This window comes from Salmo trutta, chromosome 12 (genome assembly GCF_901001165.1).
Source record: "Salmo trutta chromosome 12, fSalTru1.1, whole genome shotgun sequence".
Taxonomy (NCBI): Eukaryota; Metazoa; Chordata; class Actinopteri; order Salmoniformes; family Salmonidae; genus Salmo; species Salmo trutta.
The window spans coordinates 83,463,707-83,486,876 of NC_042968.1; the positions used below are offsets into that span (position 1 = coordinate 83,463,707).

The following is a 23,170-nucleotide window of genomic DNA, read 5'->3' on the forward strand; positions in this document are numbered from 1 at the left end:
CTTAGAAATGTCCTTGTATTCCATGAAAACATACATGAAATGAGTTGCAAAATGAATAGGAAATATAGTCAAGACGTTGACAAGGTTATAAATAATGATTTTTAATTGAAATAATAATTGTGTCCTTCAGACTTTGCTTTCGTCAAAGAATCCTCCATTTGTAGCAATTACAGCCTTGCAGACCTTTGGCATTCTAGTTGTCAATTTGTTGAGGAGATTTCACCCCATGCTTCCTGAAGTACCTCCCACAAGTTGGATTGGCTTGATGGGCACTTCTTACGTACCATACAGTCAAGCTGCTCCCACAACAGCTCAATAGGGTTGAGATCCGGTGACTGTGCTGGCCACTCCATTATAGACAGAATACCAGCTGACTGCTTCTTCCCTAAATAGTTCTTGCATAGTTTGTAGCTGTGCTCTGGGTCATTGTCCTGTTGTAGGAGGAAATTGGCTCCAATTAAGCGCCCTCCACAGGTTATGGCAAGGCGTTGCAAAATGGAGCGATAGCCTTCCTTCTTCAAGATCCCCTTTACCCTGTACAAATCTCCCACTTTACCACCACCAAAGCACCCTCAGACCATCACATTGCCTCTACCATGTTTGACAGATGGCGTCAAGCACTCCGCCAGGATCTTTTCATTTTTTCTGTCTCACAAATGTTCTTCTTTGTGATCTGAACACCTCAAACTTAGATTTGTCTGTCCATAACACTTTTTTCCAATCTTCCTCTATCCAGTGTCTGTGTTCTTTTGCCCATCTTAATCTTTTCTTTTTATTAGACAGTCTGAGATACTGCTTTTTCTTTGCAACTCTGCCTAGAAGGCCAACATCACGGAGTCGCCTCTTCACTGTGGACGTTGAGACTGGTGTTTTGCGGGTACTATTTAATGAAGCTGCCAGTTGAGGACATGTGAGGCGTCTGTTTCTCAAACTAGACACTCTAATGTACTTGTCCTCTTGCTCAGTTATGCACCGGGGCCTCCCACTCCTCTTTCTATTCTGTTTAGAGCCAGTTTGCGCTGTTCTGTGAAGGGAGTAGTACACAGCTTTCTACGAGATCTTCAGTTTCTTGGCAATTTCTGGCATGGAATAGCCTTCATTTCTCAGAACAAGAATAAACTGACGAGTTTCAGAAGAAAGTCTTTGTTTCTGGCCATTTTGAGCCTGTAATCGATCACACAAATGCTGATGCTCCAGATACTCAACTAGTCTAAAGAAGGCCAGTTTTATTGCTTCTTTAAATAGCACAACAGTTTTCAGCTGTGCTAACATAATTGTAAAAGGGTTTTCTAATGATCAGTTAGCCTTTTAAAATTGTAAACTTGGATTAGCTAACACAACGTGCTGTTAGAACACAGGAGTGATGGTTGCTGAAAATGGGCCTCTGTATGCCTATGTAGATATTCCATAAAAAATCTGCCGTTTACAGCTACAGTAGTCATTTACAACATTAACAATGTCTACACTGTATTTCTGATCAATTTGATGTTATTTTAATGGACAAACAATGTGCTTTTCTTTCAAAAACAAGGACATTTCTAAGTGACTTCAAACTTGTGAACAATAGTGTACATTTTTTCACACTCAAAGGTGAAAAGTTTAGTTAATTTACAAAGTATTGTACCCAATTACTAAGGTAGGCCTCTTTCCTATAGAGTGCAATACCCTGTGAGTATTAGATGTTCAGCACACTGTAAGCCACAGGACCAACAACAGGCTTTAGAGAATCACTGTTGTTTTATACTTACCATAAATCAAGGTCATGTCTCTGTCCCTGGGAGTACTTTACTGTGCATTGCACGTTTTAAATCAGTTGGCTGTGGTATTTTTAAACCATATGTTGTCAAAAAAGGTGTTTGCTTATTGAATAATTGGATTGAGAGACAGACAACAGCATCTTAAACAAGAAAGTTAAGTCGGGGGAGGGGTCAGAGGTCCGGCTATAAAGAGTGATGTCAACAGTCAGAGACTGCACTCTAACCATAGAACACTCAAGGGATTTGAACGTCAGTGGAACACTGATATCTTTAAGAAAGGTAAGACATCACCATTCTTTTTGCTTCACAGCTTTGTAGTTTTGTAGTGGGAGGGATGACGGAAGAGACAAAGCCTTACTCTGTGAATATCAGAAGGACATTATAACAACAGAGGATGTCCTAACTGCAAATAGGTAGAATAATTCAAACTTTCAATGCCTACACAGTTTTCAACTGGCTTTAAACCAGTATTGATGCTGTCTAAACCGCGGTAATATAGTTGAAAATAAGTTGGTACATGCTTCAACTTGTAGCAAACCAATTATATTTTGACATTGGGACAACAACTGTTGCGCTTCAATGAACATTACGCACTGCATAATTAGGAGCCTCAAATGTTATAGTAGCATGGAACAGCTCAACCCTGACTTCGTAAACACTTAGGTCTTTCCTGTTTGGCTTGTTAATACCCATGTCAGTCAGATTTAGTAGGGGATAGTAAAAGGTATTAAGTGAATTACATTGTAAGGATTATTTTTGTCACTCAGGTCAAGGATAGAAAAGTAACATAGCATCCCCACTGTAATTGCAGTAAAATGTACAACACTCAGGCATATAGCTACTCAATCTAATTCATTGATATCTGATACTGGAAATGGCAGTGGGTTAAATCCCTGGTAGCCTACTGGCAGTGTCCGGTATCCACCTGGCAGTGTCTGGTAGACTACTGGCAGTGTCCGGTAGACTACTAGCAGTCTTTCTAGTAGCCTACTGATAGTGTCTGGTAGCCTACTGGCAGTGTTTCTGGTAGCCTACTGACAGTGACTGGTCGCCTACTGGCAGTGTCTGGTCGCCTATTGGCAGTGTCCGGTAGTCTACTAGCAGTGTTTCTGGTAGCCAACTGGCAGTGTCTGGTAGCCTACTAGCAGTGTTTCTGGTAGCCAACTGGCAGTGTCCGGTAGTCTACTAGCAGTATTTCTGGTAGCCAACTGGCAGTGTCTGGTAGCCTACTAGCAGTGTTTCTGGTAGCCAACTGGCAGTGTCCGGTAGCCTACTAGCAGTATTTCTGGTAGCCCACTGGCAGTGTCTGGTAGCCTACTGGCAGTGTCTGGTAGCCCATTGGCAGTGTCTGGTAGCCTACTGGCAGTGTCTGGTCGCCTACTGGCAGTTTCTGGTACTCTACTGGCAGTGTCTGGTAGCCCACTGGCAGTGTCTGGTAGCCTACTGGCAGTTTCTGGTAGCCTACTGGCAGTGTCTGGTAGCCCACTGGCAGTGTCTGGTCGCCTACTGGCAGTGTCTGGTCGCCTACTGGCAGTGTCTGGTCGCCCACTGGCAGTGTCTGGTAGCCTACTGGCAGTGTCTGGTCGCCTACTGGCAGTGTCTGGTCGCCTACTGGCAGTGTCTGGTAGCCTACTGGCAGTTTCTGGTAGCCTACTGGCAGTGTCTGGTAGCCCACTGGCAGTGTCTGGTAGCCTACTGGCAGTGTCTGGTAGCCCACTGGCAGTGTCTGGTAGCCCACTGGCAGTGTCTGGTAGCCTACTGGCAGTGCCTGGTAGCCCACTGGCAGTGTCTGCTATCTGTTGGAGAAATATGCTGCTATTACATTGTGGAACAGATCTCTCTGATAAAGACAGCTGACTGCTGACAATCCAGTCTTAACTTCTTACTAATGAAATATAGCCAGCTACTACCTGTAAACTATACAGGTAGTCTCTGTAACACTTTCTAAATGCAACTCAAGAAGGCTGCTCACCATGGTCATCAATACCATGGTGTCTGTGGAGGTTGCTGAGGGGAGGACGAAACCATGTGTTTGATGCATTTGATACCATTTCACTCATTCCTCTCCAGCCATTACAATGAGCCCATCCTCCCCAATTAAGATGCCACCAACCTCCTGTGCGTGGCGTATCCATTTGGGACACTTCTGGAAGCACTATCCAGGAATCTACTGTAATTGATTGAATACCGGTCTTGTATTGAGATCTGGACCATGGACAGCAACATTGTTGAGGATAGAAAGTGATACAGTCCCAAAATACAGAGAAATGTCAATAGTGGATTTAAACTTATTTTTCGGTTAGACTAAAATGAGATAATTCTTATTCTTCTTTTATTTATTTTATGAGTATTGATACTATTATGATCTCATTTTATTATCTTCGTCTATCCGCTGTAAATGTTTCAGGAAAGTAAGACACCTTGTGACCCTGTGACCTTGTGAATGCTTTTGGGAAACCTTGGTCAATATGTGTAATCCACCAGGGACGTGAGGATGAAGCCCCTCCGTTTAGAATGCAGTATTACATAACAATGTGCTACCTTGTAAATCCTGTCCAGGTTACGTTTAGCTACTGTTAGGGTCTCTGTGCCTCTGCAGTCTACTAGATGAGCGTTGTCAATAGCAGCAGTACTTTGAAAAGCTAAACCCCAGCCAAGATTTGGCTCAGGACAGCTAACAGTGATGCTGTAATCTCATTCCACCAGATTATTCCCTGTCACTCAACACGGATACAGCATCCTTTCATCCATAACTCATTGGTGAATCAGGGGTTATGCCTGATTGTGATTGAGATTCACTTTTTGTTGTCATTTTCATGAACTCACACGTTTTGTTTTGTTTTGTCTCCACAGAAAGAATTCCTGAAATTGCTGAAAAATGTCTAAGTAAGCCCCCACCTGATTTTCAATTAGACTACATGTTGATAGCATTGCAACGTTATTGAATGTCATACATGGTCTATATTACTATTACTATGTTACTAGTAAAACTTTGTTTTGTTTGTTCGGCCAATGTAATTGGCTGTTTGCAAGTGTTTCAGACCATTTGAGGACACCTTGCCCCAAAAAGCCTCTTATCTGTAGAGAGCCCAGAGGCAGATGGATCTATTGAATTAACCTGTTCTTTCACCCACTACATCTAACTTTGACTTTCTCAGGTGTCACAGAGTAGATGTTCTTATATGCACCTCCTCATCTTCACTACGCTTTAGAAGCACACATGGGAAGAATTCCACTTAGAAACCTTTTCTACTGAGAGGTAGCAACACTCCTCTATTTTAATACACTCTTAGAAAAAAGGTTTCCAAAAGGGTTCTTCGGCTGGCCCCATAGGAGAACCCATTGAAGAACCCTTTTGGGTTACATGGAGAACCCTCTGTGGAAAGGGTTCTACATAGAAACCGAAAGGGTTCTACCTGGAACCAAAAAGGGTTCTTCAAAGGGTTCTCCTATGGGGCCAGCCGAAGAACCCTTTTAGGTTCTAGATAGCACCTTTTCTTCTAAGCGTGTTCCTATCTATCTCATGTAGGCCTATCTGTAAGCCCCCGCTGCATGAGTGACCATTCAACACGTAGTGCTTGTGGTATTCAAGGGCGCTCAAGTCAAAGCTGCAGCCTTGCCTGCCTCTCTCTCGAATCCTGTTGAACTGACTGGAGCTCTCTTCTCAGTAGTCCTCAGGGAAACCTATTATTGACTTTCACTAGCACCTTATGGCAACTCGAATCATGCAACTCAATCTATGCAACTCAACCCATGCTGTTAAAACCTACAGAAGAAGGCACAGTGATGCCGAAACGTTGGTAAATACCCAATAAATTACTGGGAGTTTATATATGGAGTGTGCTACTCTCTTTATTTTGACAGTTTAAAACCTACAGAAGAAACAATGCTCTCCTTATGGGAGATGAAAACTCTGACTTAAGGCTAATGTCACTAACAGATGGACAAATCCTTTGTGAATGATAACACTTCATGGTATTAATATCCATGTGCTGAGTGTTGGAGAGAACCCATGTTATTTCCTGTGTTATTTCCTGACATAGTCAGCAGTCCTCTGAGTATTAAAGGAATTTCTTGACGTTTTTGTTTGATACATTTTCTTATTCTGCACCATTTAACAGATACCATCGAGTAGGGTTATAACAGATGACTCAAATCCAGTCAGTTAGGTAATATTACACTCAAGGGTTAATTCCTCAGATCTGCTCATGTAAGACAATGTACGACCCTGACTGATACCTTCTGCCCTCAGTATGGTCTGACAAACCCATCTCCAAACTCTCAGGATTAGGAAGCATTTTGGACAAAACATGTCAGTTATCATAATTTTGTATAAATAATATGTTTATATCGGGTTGTGTCATTATAATTTGCATACCTTTGCACATTTGATTGACTGTTGATTGATAATTTGTCTTCCGATAAACCTTTGTTTTTTCACTACTTGAAATTAACATTGAGTGTTTAATCCTTGCAGAATGTGCTACTTTGGTCACTAAAGTAAGACAGAGAAATGTTTTAAACACTGCTGACCGTTTGGTTTGATATTTTCTCAGGGTATACAAGAAAACCTCTGGGAATGGCGCAGTAAGTGAAAACCTTTTCTGTCTCTCTAATACTTGCCCCATAGAAGTAAAGACCATCACCTATTTGTGATAAATGTGATAGAGCTCCAGAAACATTCTGTTTGACCTTTTTTTTCTTCTTATCTTCAGCTTACCCTTTACCTGGGAAAGAGAGACTACGTCGACCATGTTCAGAGTGTGGACTCCATCGGTAACTCTTACTTTTATACTTGGCACTTCTGTATTGTAAGTTTAGACATTTGTGTTGAGGGGAAAATCTCTAAAATCTCTCCCCATCGTTGTTACAGAGGGAGTGGTGAAAATTGATCCTGCAGACCTTGGAGGCAAGAAAGGTACACATTATTTTACAATACTATTTTTTACAGATAAGTTGCTAATGTTAGTAGTCCTGCGGAATGATTATACACTGGCTAATGTTTATCCTGGTCTCTAATGTTTATCCTGGTCTCTAATGTTTACCCTGGTCTCTAGTGTTTATCCTGGTCTCTAATGTTTATCCTGGTCTCTAGTGTTAATCCTGGTCTCTAGTGTTTGTTCCAGTCTCTAATGTTTATCCTGGTCTCTAATGTTTATCCTGGTCTCTAGTGTTAATCCTGGTCTCTAGTGTTTGTTCCGGTCTCTAATGTTTATCCTGGTCTCTAATGTTTATCCTGGTCTCTAGTGTTTGTTCTGGTCTCTAGTGTTTGTTCTGGTCTCTAATGTTTATCCTGGTCTCTAATGTTTATCCTGGTCTCTAGTGTTTGTTCTGGTCTCTAGTGTTTATCCTGGTCTCTAGTGTTTATCCTGGTCTCTAGTGTTTATCCTGGTCCCTAATGTTTATCCTGGTCTCTAGTGTTTATCCTGGGCTCTAATGTTTATCCTGGTCTCTAGTGTTTGTTCTGGTCTCTAATGTTTATCCTGGTCTCTAATGTTTATCCTGGTCTCTAGTGTTTGTTCTGGTCTCTAATGTTTATCCTGGTCTCTAGTGTTTATCCTGGACTCTAATGTTTATCCTGGTCTCTAGTGTTTATCATGGTCTCTAGTGTTTTTCATGGTCTCTAATGTTTATTCTGGTCTCTAGTGTTTATCCTGGTCTCTAGTGTTTGTTCTGGTCTCCAATGTGTATCCTGGTCTCTAGTGTTTATCCTGGTCTCTAGTGTTTGTTCTGGTCTCTAATGTTTATCCTGGTCTCTAATGTTTATTCTGGTCTCTAGTGTTAATCCTGGTCTCTAGTGTTTGTTCTGGTCTCTAATGTTAATCCTGGTCTCTAGTGTTTATCCTGGTCTCTAGTGTTTGTTCTGATCTCTAATGTTTATCCTGGTCTCTAGTGTTTGTGCAGCTGGCCTGTGCTTTCCGTTATGGCCGTGAGGACCTGGATGTCATTGGACTGTCCTTCAGGAAAGACATCTGGTTCAAGCACCTCCAGTTGTACCCTGCTGCTGACCACAAACCCACCCTCACTCCCATGCATGACTGCCTGCTCAAGAAGGCAGGAGAGCAGGGCCATGCCTTCACTTTCGACATTCCCGTAAACCTTCCCTGCTCTGTCACACTCCAGCCAGGACCAGATGATGCTGGAAAGGTAGGCTCTTGCCTTGCTATTTATATATATTTTTTACCCCAGATATATTAAATTCAATGATTCATGATATTTACATTGGCCTTTTGTGTATACCTAGGCTTGCGGTGTGGACTTTGAAGTGAAGACCTACATTTCAGATGTGGCAGACCCAGAAGAGAAACTTGACAAGAAGTGAGTGGCTGTCCAAATACTCATCTTCTTTTATTGAAATACTTTACACAATAAGACATGAAAATTCTCTACATGTAAAAACAACTGTTTCTTTCTGACACTTTTTTTCTCTCACTCTCTCGCTCTCTCTCTCTCTCTCTCTCTCTCTCTCTCCCTGTCTCCCTGTCTCACTCCTTCCTTCTCTTTGCCACTTTCCCTCCATCCTTGTAGAGACACTGCCCGTCTGATCGTCCGTAAGATCCAGTTTGCCCCAGATGCAACTGGTGCTCCTGGTCCCAAGGCTGACATCTGCAAGAGCTTCATGATGTCTGACAAGCCTGTCCACCTGGAGGCCTCTCTGGATAAGGAGGTGAGTTAAACCGAAATCCTCACCGGCTTCTACAGCGCATATACTGTAGCAGCTATATTAGAATACATGACAAAAAGGGGTTGCAAACAGTAGAATTGTTTTTCTTATATTGATATCAGATCTATTACCATGGAGATCCGATCAATGTCAACGTCAAAGTCAAGAATGAAACCACCAAAACAGTGACAAAAATTAAAGTCACCGGTAAGTCGATCACTGCTGACTCTGAATGTTAGAACTAAAATACTATTCTTAAGTTTATAACAGTGGGCTCTTTCCTCCAGTTGACCAGACTACAGATGTGGTGCTCTACTCCGCGGACAAATACACCAAAACCGTACTTTGTCAAGAGTTTGGGTGAGTAGACAGAAACCAACCCTCTCCTCATCATCTTCTAAGAAGTGCTCTTCTCCTGATCCACTAACATCTCCAACCTTCTCCTACAGAGAGACAATAGAGGCCAATAGCACATTTGATAAATCCCTCACTATCACCCCCCTACTGGCTGACAACAAGGAGAAGCGCGGTCTGGCGCTGGACGGCAGACTGAAGGACGAGGACACGAACCTGGCCTCCAACACTATGTGAGTGGCAGTCTACATTATTTTCACATTCAAATCTAGACACAAACAACCTGAGTCCATCTCTGTCTTCTCCTTTCTCCTCATCAGTATGAGAGACGGTATGGATAAAGAAGTGTTGGGAATCTTGGTTTCCTACAAAATCAAGGTCAACTTGATGGTGTCTTCAGGAGGGTAAGTCTTAGATTAAATACATGTTTGCCTGTAAGCCAATGCCATGTTTTACATTGAAATTGAGGAAAATATTAAATGCTAACCAATTATGTTCTTCACTCCCACTCAGCTTGTTGGGAGGTCTGACAGCCAGTGACGTACAGGTGGAGCTCCCCTTGATCCTCATGAACCCCAAACCCCAAGGTAAAGTAATAGTGTTACCTAATGAATAATAGGATTTACCATATCTAATAAACTGTCAAAGTAGAACTGATGTGGTGAGGGTGCAATGTCTCTCTCTTGTGGTGGCTAATTTCTGCATTACCAAATGAGGAGAGTTACAAACTTCACACACCAGTCAGAGTTATACTTAAACTACATCTTTAATGATAAGAGCTTTGCAATAGCACTTGACTTTCAATGATGCGCCATTGAAAGTGACAACACAAAAGTACAAAGATCTTTTATAGCCAAGATACACCCCTATCAACGTACATGACGAACAACAGATACATTGGACGTTCACAAGGTTAAGATTTGTATGAAAGATATATATAAAACATAGCAAACAGCAACTGCTGTGTCAACAGTTTCCATTGTATAGACCAGTGTCTGTTCCTCCTACTCCAAACTGGAACCGTCTCTCCCTGGTACGGTATAGAACAGAACCATTAGCTCATGTTCTCTGGAATGCTCTTTAGGCTTTATTACCCAAAGACATCGTAAATCTCCTCTGTCAGGGCTATCTCATAGAGGCCCATCCTCAGTAAAACACACACACACAATAGTTAACAGAATACTCTATTCTGTCGAACAAAACAACCATTATAATACAATACAAGCATTATAACATAATCTTGCAATTTTCCACGACACTCTCTACTCATTCAAGGTTGCTATTCAATGTTACTAATGTAACCTTTCAACTCTTTTCCCTTCTACAAAATCAACCCCATTACATGAGCAGATGTGTGAGTAAAACATTCTAGGATATCATTTTAAATACGTATTAGTAGCATACACTGCAGTGTTCAGCTTTAATAAAACATAGTCTGTGTTATGCACATTTGAAAGTCATTTTGTACTGCCTCGTGACCTTGTGCTGTTTTCGTGTTTCCTTTATGATCTGCAGAGGTCTCCCGGTGGGAGAGTGAAGGTGAGCTTCTATCCAACAGACTTATAGACCCTAACGTACAGTAGACACACCTTTGATGTGAAGTGCCCGTTCATTGGAGGGCTGTTGAACTCTGGTTTTTATAGAGGGCAGGCTTTGCCCTTACGATCACCAGTATTGGATAGCGCTAGCATAAAGGCACCCGCGGTTGTATTTCAATGAAGTTCAAACAACTGTAGATGAATCAGATGATCCCGTGACTGAATCGAATGATTCTAATTATGACATTACTTTAGCACAAGAGTTCACTGCCTCAGTTCATGTGCCATCATTCACTGTAGTCGTCTGTGACAGTCACCCAGCAGCCATATTTATTGTATGTGTTTTGTGAATCCCCAGAACGCATGTTACCCTTGAGGCTGAGTACATTCCAGAAGACGAGGAATAAGGGACTGCAAAGTTCAATGGAGCAAAGCTGTTGATGGCTGTCCAGATTGAAAGGCTGATGACCAAAGCAAAGAAGAAACTGGAATACCTCATAGGAAGAACCATCAATAAAAAATGTTAACAGCTTTATATGATGTTGATTTCTCTCAGTGTTGTATTTTAGTGGTTTTGTCAATGTGAGCCTGTAGTACCTGTACTGTAATGTATGTAGATATCCAGCCATGCGTATGACTCATATCATTTCACACATAGCTTAATTAACCATTCACTCTGTACTCCTCACATAAAACCAAGGGGGTTAATGAACACATTCAGTATAAAGGGGTTTATTGGTTTGCGGATAAAACTCCCACCTAAACTACTCCATCAAACAGGGAGTCCGGTAGTGTTTTGGATGTTTTGGACTGATAAGTCATTGAACCAAATAAAAACAACTCATATACTTCTAAGACTGGGTATTCATCCATTCACTGCAGTGCATTGAGGGGAACTGTCCATGGTGCTGAACTGGCATCAGGTAACGTCACGTCTTCATAGCAAAACATGTTTTATAATTAAGCAATAAGGCCTGAAGAGGTGTGGTACATGGCCAATGTACCATGGCTAAGGGCTGTTCTTATGCACGATGCAACGCGGAGTGCCTGGATACAGCCCTTAGCCGTGGTATATTGGCCATATATCACAAACCTCCAAGGTGCCTTATTGCTATAATAAACTGCTTACCAATGTAATTAGAGCAGTAAAAATAAATGTTGTATACCGGTGGTATACTGGTGGTATACTGTCTAATATACCACAGCTTGGCAATGTTGACAATCAGCATTCTTGGGCTCGAACCACCCAGTAAAAATGTCTGATATACCACGGCTGTCAGCCAATCAGCATTCAGGGCTCAAACCACCCAGTTTATGGTGTTCTCTACATCAGACACACCTGTCCAGCAAACCATGTAAATATGTCAATGCTTTACTGCAATGAAAAATTACAGGTATACAGTATTCCACATCACTTACACACATTTCAGAGGGCAATATGTAAACACGTCTCACTAAACACACATTTGCAGTTCTGTTAGTGGCTTCAAGCAACCTCCTGGTATTAGATGGTCTGTGAGCAGGGGGAGTAATCATAGTAACCACAGATCATTCTGGGTTGGCTGAGTTTAAGCAACTTAATTCTCCATACACATCAAAGGCTTACCACCCAGAGCCCATGGCTGTAGAAGGACTCAGTGTCCAGAGAAGAGCCGACACTAGAGATGGCCATGAACAAACAAACAGCCAAAGTGTCTCCCTCGCCCTCCACTGGTCCTGCTGTCTTTCTGCTGCCCACTCCACAGGGTAAGTATATTTCATAGCTTTCTTCTAGTTTTAGGCATAAATCTAACATTATGTGTATTCATTTACGTGTAGGTCAGGTGTGACAAATCACAGTGACATGTAATACTGCATATTAAGATATTATCTATCCATTTCAGTGCTTGTAGATAATGTCATATACAGTTGAAGTGTGAAGTTTACATACAATTACGGTGGAGACATTAAAACTTGTTTTTCAGCAACTCCACACATTTCTTGTTCACAAACTATAGTTTTGGAAAGTCGGTTAGGACATCTACTTTGTGAATGACACAAGTCATTTTTCCAACAATTGTTTACAGACAGATTTTTTCACTTATAATTCACTGTATCACAATTCCAGTGGGTCAGAAGTTTACGTACACTAAGTTGACCCTGCCTTTAAACAGCTTGGAAAATTCCAGAAAATGATGTCATGGCTTTAGAAGCTTCTGATAGGCTAATTGACATCATTTGAGTCAATTGGAGGTGTACCTTTGGATGTACTTCAAGGCCAACCTTCAAACTCAGTGCTTCTTTGCTTGACATCATGGGAAAATCAAAAGAAATCAGCCAAGACCTCAGAAAAAAAATTGTAGACCTCCACAAGTCTGGTTCATCCTTGGAAGCAATTTCCAAACACCTGAAGGTACCGCGTTCATCTGTACAAACAATAGTACACAAGTATAAACACCATGGGACCACGCAGCCGTCATACCGTTCAGGAAGGAGACGTGTTCTGTCTCCTAGAGATGAAAATACTTTGGTGCGAAAAGTGCAAATCAATCCCAGAACAACAGCAAAGGACCTTGTGAAGATGCTGGAGGAAACAGGTACAAAAGTATCTATATCCACAGTAAAACGAGTCCTCTATCGACATAACCTGAAAGGCCACTCAGCAAGGAAGAAGCCACTGCTCCAAAACTGCCATAAAAAAAGCCAGGCTATGGTTTTCAACTGCACATGGGGACAAAGATCGTACTTTTTGGAGAAATGTCCTCTGGTCTGATGAAACAAAAATATAACTGTTTGGCCATAATGACCATCGTTATGTTTGGAGGAAAAAGGGGAGGCTTGCAAGCCGAAGAACATCATCCCAACCGTGAAGCACAGGGGTGGCAGCATCATGTTGTGGGGGTGCTTTGCTGCAGGAGGGACTGGTGCACTTCACAAAATAGATGGCATCATGAGGAAGGGAAATTATGTGGATATATTGAAGCAACATCTCAAGACATCAGTCAGGAAGTTAAAGCTTGGTCACAAATGGGTCTTTCAACTGGACAGTGACCCCAAGCATACTTCCAAAGTTGTGCCAAAATGGCTTAAGGACAACAAAGTCAAGGTATTGGAGTGGCCATCACAAAGCCCTGACCTCAATCCTATAGAACATTTGTGGATAGAACTGAAAAAGCGTGTGCGAGCAAGAAGGCCTTACAAACCTGCTCAGTTACACCAACTCTGTCTGGAGGAATGGGCCAAAATTCACCCAACTTATTGTGGGAAGCTTGTGGAAGGCTACCCAAAACGTTTGACCCAAGTTAAACAATTTAAAGGCAATGGTACTAAATACTAATTGAGTGTATGTAAACTTCTGACCCACTGGAAATAAAAGCTGAAATAAATCATTCTCTCTGCTATTATTCTGACATTTCACATTCTTAAAATAAAGTGGTGATCCTAACTGACCTAAGACAGGGAATTTTTACTAGGATTAAATGTCAGGAATTGTGAAAAATTGAGTTTAAATGTATTTGGCTAAGGTGTATGTAAACTTCCGACTTCAACTGTATATTTCTTCAGTATGAGAAAAGCACTGACACCTCAGGTTGTGGGAATAATTCGGTGATATCTTGAAGATCCACCAGAAATAGGCAACTTGGAAGTAAAATGTAATATGGGCTATATTCTTCTATTACCCTTTCCCATATGAGAATTATATCTTTATGCATCTGTTATGTTATTGTTTTCTACAGGATCATTTTTTCTCTCTTTTTGCCTTTGCCATATAGAGCATGCTGAAAGACAGAGGGGACCCCAGCCTTCGGCTGAAGATGGGCAGGATGGAGGGCAGGGTGGATGGCAGGGTGGGGGGAAGGGTGGAGGGTGGGGTGGAGGGCAGGCAGAAGAGTGTGTGGAGGAGAAGAGAGAGGACAGTAAGAGCCGCTGTGCTCGCTGCCCGCTGAGAGCCATGTGTCGAGCTGTGTGGGGGCTGGTCCTTGGGTGCTGTGTGGCCCTGGCGTGGGCAGTGGGCACACACAGTGCCAAGCAGTCTCTGGAGCAGCTCCATGCCCCCTTCTTCACTATTTGGTTCTGCAGTACATGGAACATCCTCCTCTTCCCCCTCTACTACCTGGGACACCTGCTAGGGGCAGAGCAGAGACAGTGGCCCACAGCCTGCTTCAGGTGAAACAACAGCTAAAGAGTCCTCTGACAGGCAGGTGTAGGCCCATTTCAGGTTGAGAGAAGGTTGACAGGGCTATGTGTGGCAGGAAGTCATGATCACCTCCTGTTTTTGTTATTACACTCATCTAGATTGATTCTCTATTTTGGATAGAGTGTAATATAAGGATTTACAGTAACTTTAGATTTGTCAAATTTCTAAATGAATGGTTTTCTTTTTAGGGAATATAGAAAACCTATTGCCACAAACCCTCTGTATCAGACAAGATATTTAAGACAAGCTGCTTTGTGCTTTAATCTGCATGAGGCTAGCAGCTAAACAAATGTCTTAAAAACAACCCTGCTGTTTATCCAGAGGATTGGTAGAGAGGCTGACCAAGTCACCAGGCGCCTCTGTCTTCCTGTGTCCCAGGCAGTGCAGTGGCTTCCTGGTGGAGGAGGACATGACAGTGAGAGTGCTCCTGAAGGGTGCAGCACCGTTCTCCGTGCTGTGGAGTCTCTCAGGCTACCTGTACCTGCTGGCCCTTTGTCGCATCTCAGCGGGAGATGCTAGCGCCATTCTCTGCTGTAGCCAGGGCTTCATCTTCCTCCTATCCTGGATCGGACTCAACGACCGGTTCATGGGTGTACGGGTAAGAACATCTCCTCTGTTAGCGCTGGATAAAGGGGGAAGGGGGTGGATGGACAGTGCAACACAAAGCATTTACAAATGTAGATACTCATTTAAGCATCCAGATACTCACATCAAAGCTTCCATAAAAACATTCTCAAATGAAAAGATTTCCCTTGAGAGAGCGGTGTTCGTCGTTTAATTCAAAGGAAAAGGTACTGTATTGAACGACCAGTTGGGGAACGTTGTGATTATGGCAGCCCAGAGAGCGATTGTGTATGGTGTGCTGCACAAGTTTTGAGATGTACAGTGAGGGAAAAAAGTATTTGATCCCCTGCTGATTTTGTACGTTTGCCCACTGACAAAGAAATTATCAGTCTATAATTTTAATGGTAGGTTTACTTGAACAGTGAGAGACAGAATAACAACAAAAAAATCCAGAAAAACGCATGTCAAAAATGTTATAAATTGATTTGCATTTTAATGAGGGAAATACGTTTTTGACCCCCTCTCAATCAGAAAGATTTCTGGCTCCCAGGTGTCTTTTATACAAGTAACGAGCTGAGATTAGGAGCACACTCTTAAAGGGAGTGCTCCTAATCTCAGCTTGATACCTGTATAAAAGACACCTGTCCACAGAAGCAATCAATCAGATTCCAAACTCTCCACCATGGCCAAGACCAAAGAGCTCTCCAAGGATGTCACGGACAAGATTGTAGACCTACACAAGGCTGGAATTGGCTACAAGACCATCGCCAAGCAGCTTGGTGAGAAGGTGACAACAGTTGGTGCGATTATTCGCAAATGGAAGAAACACAAAATAACTCTCAATCTCCCTCAGCCTCGGGCTCCATGCAAGATCTCACCTCGTGGAGTTGCAATGATCATGAGAACGGTGAGGAATCAGCCCAGAACTACACGGAAGGATCTTGTCAATGATCTCAAGGCAGCTGGGACCATAGTCACCAAGAAAACAATTGGTAACACACTATGCCGTGAAGGACTGAAATCCTGCAGCGCCCGCAAGGTCCCCCTGCTCAAGAAAGCACATATACATGCCCGTCTGAAGTTTGCCATTGAACATCTGAATGATTCAGAGGACAACTGGGTGAAAGTGTTGTGGTCAGATGAGACCAAAATGGAGCTCTTTGGCATCAACTCAACTCGCTGTGTTTGGAGGAGGAGGAATGCTGCCTATGGCCCCAAGAACACCATCCCCACCATCAAACATGGAGGTGGAAACATTATGCTTTGGGGGTGTTTTTCTGCTAAGGGGACAGGACAACTTCATCAAAGGGACGATGGACGTGGCCATGTACCGTCAAATCTTGGGTGAGAACCTCCTTCCCTCAGCCAGGGCATTGAAAATGGGTGGTGGATGGGTATTCCAGCATGACAATGACCCAAAACACATGGCCAAGGCAACAAAGGAGTGGCTCAAGAAGAAGCACATTAAGGTCCTGGAGTGGCCTAGCCAGTCTCCAGACCTTAATCCCATAGAAAATCTGTGGAGGGAGCTGACGGCTTGAGTTGCCAAACGTCAGCCTCGAAACCTTAATGACTTGGAGAAGATCTGCAAAGAGAAGTGGGACAAAATCCCTCCTGAGATGTGTGCAAACCTGGTGGCCAACCACAAGAATCGTCTGACCTCTGTGATTGCCAACAAAGGGATTTGCCACCAAGTACTAAGTCATGTTTTGCAGAGGGGTCAAATACTTATTTCCCTCATTAAAATGCAAATAAATTTATAACATTTTTGACATGCATTTTTCTTGATTTTTTTGTTGTTGTTCTGTCTCTCACTGTTCAAATAAACCTACCATTAAAATTATAGACTGATAATTTCTTTGTCAGTGGGCAAACGTACAAATTCAGCAGGGGATCAAATACTTTTTTCCCCTCACTGTATAATGGTCAAACCCATATTGATCAGGCCCCACCCACCCACCAAACAGGAGGGTCACACTTTATTTGGACAGTTCGGATTTTCCATCTGTAGATGGTCTACAGATGGGCATACTATCAACAAACTATCTGTTGAACAGCAACTGCTTGCTAAGACTATGGTTAGGTTTAGAATAAGGGTTAGGGTAAGGTTTAAGGTTAAGGTTAAGGTTAAGGTTAAGGTTAGGGTAAGGGTTAAGGTTAAGGTTAAGGTTAAGGTTAGGGTAAGGGTTAAGGTTAGGGTAAGGGTTAAGGTTAGGGTTAAGGTTAGAGTTAGAGTTAGAGTTAGGGTAAGGGTTAAGGTTAGGGTTACAGCTAGAGTTTGGGTTAGTACATTGACAGTTGAAATGTTACTGTAGAGTCTGTAGATACAGTAGTCTGTAGAGCATCTAAAAATGGACTATCCAAGTCAAGTGTTACCAACCGGAGGGCAAACACACCTCAAAAGGCTGTTAAAGAATGGTGCGGGAAACGGGTCGTTCAGTACAAACCGTCACACAATGTAGAAAATGTTCAACCGAACTGAATGTACCCCAGCCAAGCTGGGGTATACCTGTTAATTGTTGACCAACTACGTATGTGGGGTTTGACTTTGATGAGTTTGAGTAAATTAATTAATGTATACCTATCCTTTAAAAGGTGATGTTTATGGCTGAGCAAATCAATAATAGCCAAAGTGTTCCTTGTCATCAGTGTTGAGCTGTGATGTCTTCCTGTGTCTTTTTTCTCTATCAGATAGTGGCTGTAATTCTCTCCATCACAGGAATCGTCATGATGGCGTATGCTGATGGTTTCCATAGCGACTCAATCACAGGGGTGGCCCTGGCAGTAGGCTCAGCTTCTACCACTGCCCTGTACAAGGTCATCGCCATTAAAGTCCTACTCTATTCTCCGTTTCACTTCATTAATCGCGTGATTTACTTAACAAAAGGCACATCTCATTAGGTGGTCCAGGTGTCCTCATGACATGGCACGAGGTGGGGCTTTCCTCTTGTGTTCTCTGTTGCTCCCGCAAGCAAGCAGGGAGGCTGATGACATCAGAGAGCACCATCAGACCAACTCCTTCATTGGCCAACGCCTTGAAGTTTGCAGTTGTGTCGAAAAAACACTATTTAGCGCAAAACATGTTTTTTTTACCCATAAGTGTGTCTACTGTATATACAGATGAAGTCGGAAGTTTACATACACTTAGGTTGGAGTCATTAAAACTAGTTTTACAACCACTCCACAGATTATTTCACAATTCCAGTGGGTCAGAAGTTTACATACACTAAGTTGACCATGCCTTTAAACAGCTTGGAAAATTCCAGAAAATGTCATGGATTTAGAAGCTTCTGATAGGCTAATTGACATCAGTTGAGTCAATTGAAGGTGCACCTGTGGATGTATTTCAAGGCCTACCTTCAAACTCAGTGCCATTTTGCTTGACATCATGGGAAAATCAAAAGAAATCAGCCAAGACCTCAGAAAAGAATTGTAGACCTCCACAAGTCTGGCTCATCCTTGGAAGCAATTTCCAAACACCTGAAGGTACCGCGTTCATCTGTACAAACAATAGTACGCAAGTATAAACACCATGGGACCACGCAGCTGTCATACCGTTCAGGAAGGAGATGTGTTCTGTCTCCTAGAGATTAACGTACTTTGGTGCGAAAAGTGCAAATCAATCCCAGAACAACAGCTAAGGACCTTGTGAAGATGCTGGAGGAAACAGGTACAAAAGTATCTATATCCACAGTAAAACGAGTCCTATATCAACATAACCTGAAAGGCCGCTCAGCAAGGAAGAAGCCACTGCTCCAAAACCGGCATAAAAAAGCCAGGCTATGGTTTTCAACTGCACATGGGGACAAAGATCATACTTTTTGGAGAAATATCCTCTGGTCTGATGAAACAAAAATAGAACTGTTTGGCCATAATGACCATTGTTATGTTTGGAGGAAAAAAGGGGAGGCTTGCAAGCCGAAGAACACCATCCCATCCGTGAAGCACGGGGGTGGTGTGACCGATGTGAAATGGCTAGTTAGTTAGCGGTGGTGCGCTAGTAGCATTTCAATCGGTGACGTCACTCGCTCTGAGATTTGAAGTAGGGTTTCCCCTTGCGTTGCAAGGGCCGCGGCTTTTGTGGCGCGATGGGTAACGATGCTTCGTGGGTGTCAGTTGTTGATGTGTGCAAGGGTCCCTGGTTCGCGCCCGGGTTGGGGCGAAGAGAGGGACGGAACCTACACTGTTACATTGATGCTGTTGACCCGGATCATTGGTTGCTGCGGAAAAGGAGGAGGTCAAAGGGGGGGTGAGTGTAACCGATGTGAAATGGCTAGTTAGTTAGCGGTGGTGCGCTAGTAGCATTTCAATCGGTGACGTCACTCGCTCTGAGACTTGAAGTAGGGTTTCCCCTTGCGTCGCAAGGGCCGCGGCTTTTGTGGCGCGATGGGTAACGATGCTTCGTGGGTGTCAGTTGTTGATGTGTGCAAGGGTCCCTGGTTCGAGCCCAGGTTGGGGCGAAGAGAGGGACGGAACCTACACTGTTACAATGGCAGCATCATGTTGTGGGGGTGCTTTGCTGCATGAGGGACTGGTGCACTTCACAGAATAGATGGCATCACGAGGAAGGGAAATTATGCGGATATATTGAAACAACATCTCAAGACATCAGTCAGGAAGCTTGGTCGCAAATGGGTCTTCCAAATGGACAATGACCCCAAGCATACTTCCAAAGTTGTGGCAAAATGGCTTAAGGACAACAAAGTCAAGGTATTGGAGTGGCCATCACAAAGCCCTGACTTCAATCCTGTAGAAAATGTGTGGGCAGAACTGTAAAAGCGTGTGCGAGCAAGGAGGCCTACAAACCTGACTCCAGCTCTGTCAGGAGGAATGGGCCAAAATTCACCCAACTTATTGTGGGAAGCTTGTGGAAGGCTACCCGAAACATTTGACCCAAGTTAAACAATTTAAAGGCAATGGTATCAAATACTAATTGAGTGTATGTAAACTACTGACCCACTTGGAATTTGATGAAAGAAATAAAAGCTGAAATAAATCATTCTCTCTACTATTATTCTGATATTTCACCGTCTTAAAATAAAGTGGTGATCCTAACTGACCTAAGACAGGGAATTGTTACTAGGATTAAATGTCAGGAATTGTGAAAAACTGAGTTTAAATATATTTGGCTAAGGTGTATGTAAACTTCCGACTTCAACTGTATACGTGGGATATTGTTTTTCAACAGAAAACTTTTTAAAATAGCTGGAGTTCGTCTTTAGGTCTCCTTCCTAAATCAAAATCGTAACTGTTGTGGTTGGCAGACATAAGCACAAAGTATTTACGTACGTTTCTTTTCTTCAAGGTGTTGTTTAGAAAACGAGTGGGAGAGGTGCAGCCGGGTACGGCCAGTGTCCTGCTGTCCTGTGTGGGGCTATGCTGCTGTGTCCTCCACTCCTGGGTGTGTGTAATACTCTACCTCACACATGTGGAGTACTGGCCTCCAATCCAGTACATCCCCTGGGACGCATTGTGCGTGATGGCCTCCCTGCTCCTCGGTAAAACTCCCCTGCTAATTTATGTACAGATATTCTATTTTTTTTATTTATTTAACTAGGCAAGTCAGTTAAGAACAAGTTCATATTTTCAATGACGGCCTACACATCCAGATATTAAATTAGTTCATTTGAATAACTGTTTTTAACATTTCCTTCACTCTTGTCCCTCCTCTCTCACCATCAGCTTTCAATGTCTTGGTGAATCTAGGAAGTGTGCTTGCCTACCCCTCCCTTATTTCTCTTGGAATGTTACTGAGCATCCCAGCTAATTCAGGTACAGAAAGAACAATGATATTTATCTGCTTATAAAACTCCAAATGACAAATCAAGATAAACAACGGTGTCATGAGAGATCTTCATACAGGTTTTCCTGAAGTCATTGTGGGAATCTCAAACAGCATTCCACTATACCTGACCCCCTACTGTATCTCTCTGCAGCAGTGGATTTCTATGTCGCTGCAGCCCCCCAGCTCAGCCAGGTCAGAATGGCTGCAGCAGCTATCATCGGGGTGGGCTACCTCTTACTGCTGCTCCCAGGAGACTGGGATGACAGTGTTGTCCACTGGATAGAGGGTCTGTGGCAAGGAGGATGGAAAGAGGACAGTGTGGTTGGAGAAGATGGAGGAGCTGATGGAGGAGAAATTGCAAAGCCCAAGCCCAAACAAGCAGGCATTGCTGCCCTAACATGATGCTCTTTGGTTTTACATGGCAGAACTTGGTGTCAAAAGTCTCTCAACCAAAACCAGGGACTCAACTTTGGTTTTAGAAGTGGGGGGGAATAACTTGGTGGGGGGGTCTGGGGGTCCTCCCATTTTTGGGGGCATATAAAGCAAATTTCCTGCACAATCTAATATCACCCACTGCCCTTTCTAGCCATCTCTATTTAGAACAACATAAAGAAAGCAAAAATGACCAGTCATCAAGCTAGATAAGAGATCATTATTAAATATGTTTAAGTGATTGATAAGACTGAAGTAGATCAATGATAATTCAATAATAAATTTTGTGTTGCACCTTTAACCAATAGCCTAAAAAATGAACAACTCTTACAAATAAAGTAAAGACTTTTGATTGTCTTTATTAAATTTCAGCCAGACCGCCCAGCCAGCCCGAGCCACCTGCACGCCCAACCCCCACCAGTCTAGTCAACAACTGAACTCTCTCCCCAACACAACTTCCTTCCTATCTTTTTTTTATGTCTCAATGAAAGATTTGAAAACAAAAGTGTTGTAAAAACACACATACACCTACACATTAACACACAGAAACAGTACACCCTAATTAAAATCATTAATATCATATGTGTAATAGTACTGTAAAGCTCTTTTTATCTGCACACAACATAGCTGTGTCACCCCGTCCTGTCCCTAGGGGTCCACGGCCCTGTAGCGCCCCAACGAAACACCCCCTACTCAGCTTTAAGATTTTAGTGAAACATTCATTATTGGTTTCAGGTGTGTTAGGCCGAGGCCAGAGTGACAACCAACAGTACGGCAGACCCCCAAGGCAAGGACTGAGGAATGAGCAGCCCAGCAGCTAGGGATTTCCTAAATAGTTATCTCCCCTGACATGGGCATGTTTTCAATAAAGACACCCTTTGTCATACTTCCACTTTATGAAAGTTGCACAGTATACCCTTAGTCTAGTAATAAATACTAGTGTATCTAGTGATACATAACTTGACATTTCTTCCATCCATTGTGGGAGGATAACCAACCGTCCCATTAATGGCAATGCATTTGTTAGTCACTATAAATGCTAGGTTACAGTTTCTTCTGATAACAGTCTCCGGTATCAACATTTCCAAGCAAACAAAAACAGGGAGAAGAGAGAATCTGTAGACATGCTGAGATAGAAGAACATACTCTTTCAGCCAGCCTTCACAAGGCCATAACATATGAAAATATGTCCCCTTTTGTGTTTTACACCTCCAGCAGAATAATGACATTTCTGTGTGCATGATATTCAGTTTCACTTGCATATAGTACGTTCAATGGATGGTCTATATGAAAATGACTGGGCATTCTAACATATCTGTATCCATTCATTATCATCAATAGCATCTCCCAGGTCTTCCTCACAATTTTGTTTTACATGCTTTGTGTCATTGGGAAAAGACTCTATTTGTCAGACTGCCTTAAAATAGTTTCAATCTTTGAAGCTTCTTGCTTGCCCAGTGTTTGCTACACAGAGAAAATAGTGTTGTATCTGCAAAAATTCACCTCAGCTCCATCCCAGACTTCCCTGGCTGCTTGACTCTGATGAGACCCCTGTCACCATCTTTGCTCAGATGTGCTCAGAAATACTAAGAAGAGGCATGACAAAGAACTACATTGGGGTACATTTCTATATTATATTATCCATGATTTTAATCAATGGTTCAACAATTGAAATTCCCAGATCACAGACTAGCCTACCAATCAACTCAAGATGGAACTTTGTATTCATTCACTGATTGTTATAATATACTGCAAAATTCACCTGAGCTCCGTAGACTGGTCTTCCCTGGCTGTCTGACCCTGCTGGGACACCTGTCATCATCTGATCCTGCTAAGACATGATGAGCATAGTGTTGTGTACTGACTGCACCATGAAGCCTGTAGAGCTTATTAAACCAT

At 42.7% G+C, this 23,170-nt stretch overlaps 2 protein-coding genes across 2 annotated transcripts; both read left to right on the forward strand.

The window, feature by feature from the left end:
* Positions 1-1,958: 1,958 nt before the first annotated feature.
* On the forward strand, positions 1,959-11,168 carry LOC115204460 (arrestin-C). Its single transcript, XM_029770055.1, has 16 exons — positions 1,959-2,036; positions 4,611-4,643; positions 6,314-6,344; positions 6,473-6,533; positions 6,631-6,675; positions 7,651-7,904; positions 8,002-8,075; positions 8,286-8,424; positions 8,544-8,628; positions 8,709-8,781; positions 8,871-9,008; positions 9,096-9,179; positions 9,289-9,362; positions 10,126-10,129; positions 10,291-10,314; positions 10,672-11,168. The coding sequence occupies exons 2-15, from the start codon at positions 4,636-4,638 to the stop codon at positions 10,310-10,312; spliced, it is 1,092 nt and encodes a 363-aa protein (XP_029625915.1). The 5' UTR covers positions 1,959-2,036; positions 4,611-4,635; the 3' UTR covers positions 10,313-10,314; positions 10,672-11,168.
* Positions 11,169-11,977: 809 nt separating this feature from the next.
* LOC115202640 (solute carrier family 35 member F4) lies at positions 11,978-21,241 on the forward strand. The gene is made up of 6 exons (XM_029766724.1): positions 11,978-12,059; positions 14,066-14,459; positions 14,869-15,088; positions 17,746-17,886; positions 20,360-20,552; positions 20,991-21,241. The coding sequence occupies exons 1-6, from the start codon at positions 11,978-11,980 to the stop codon at positions 21,239-21,241; spliced, it is 1,281 nt and encodes a 426-aa protein (XP_029622584.1).
* Positions 21,242-23,170: the final 1,929 nt, after the last annotated feature.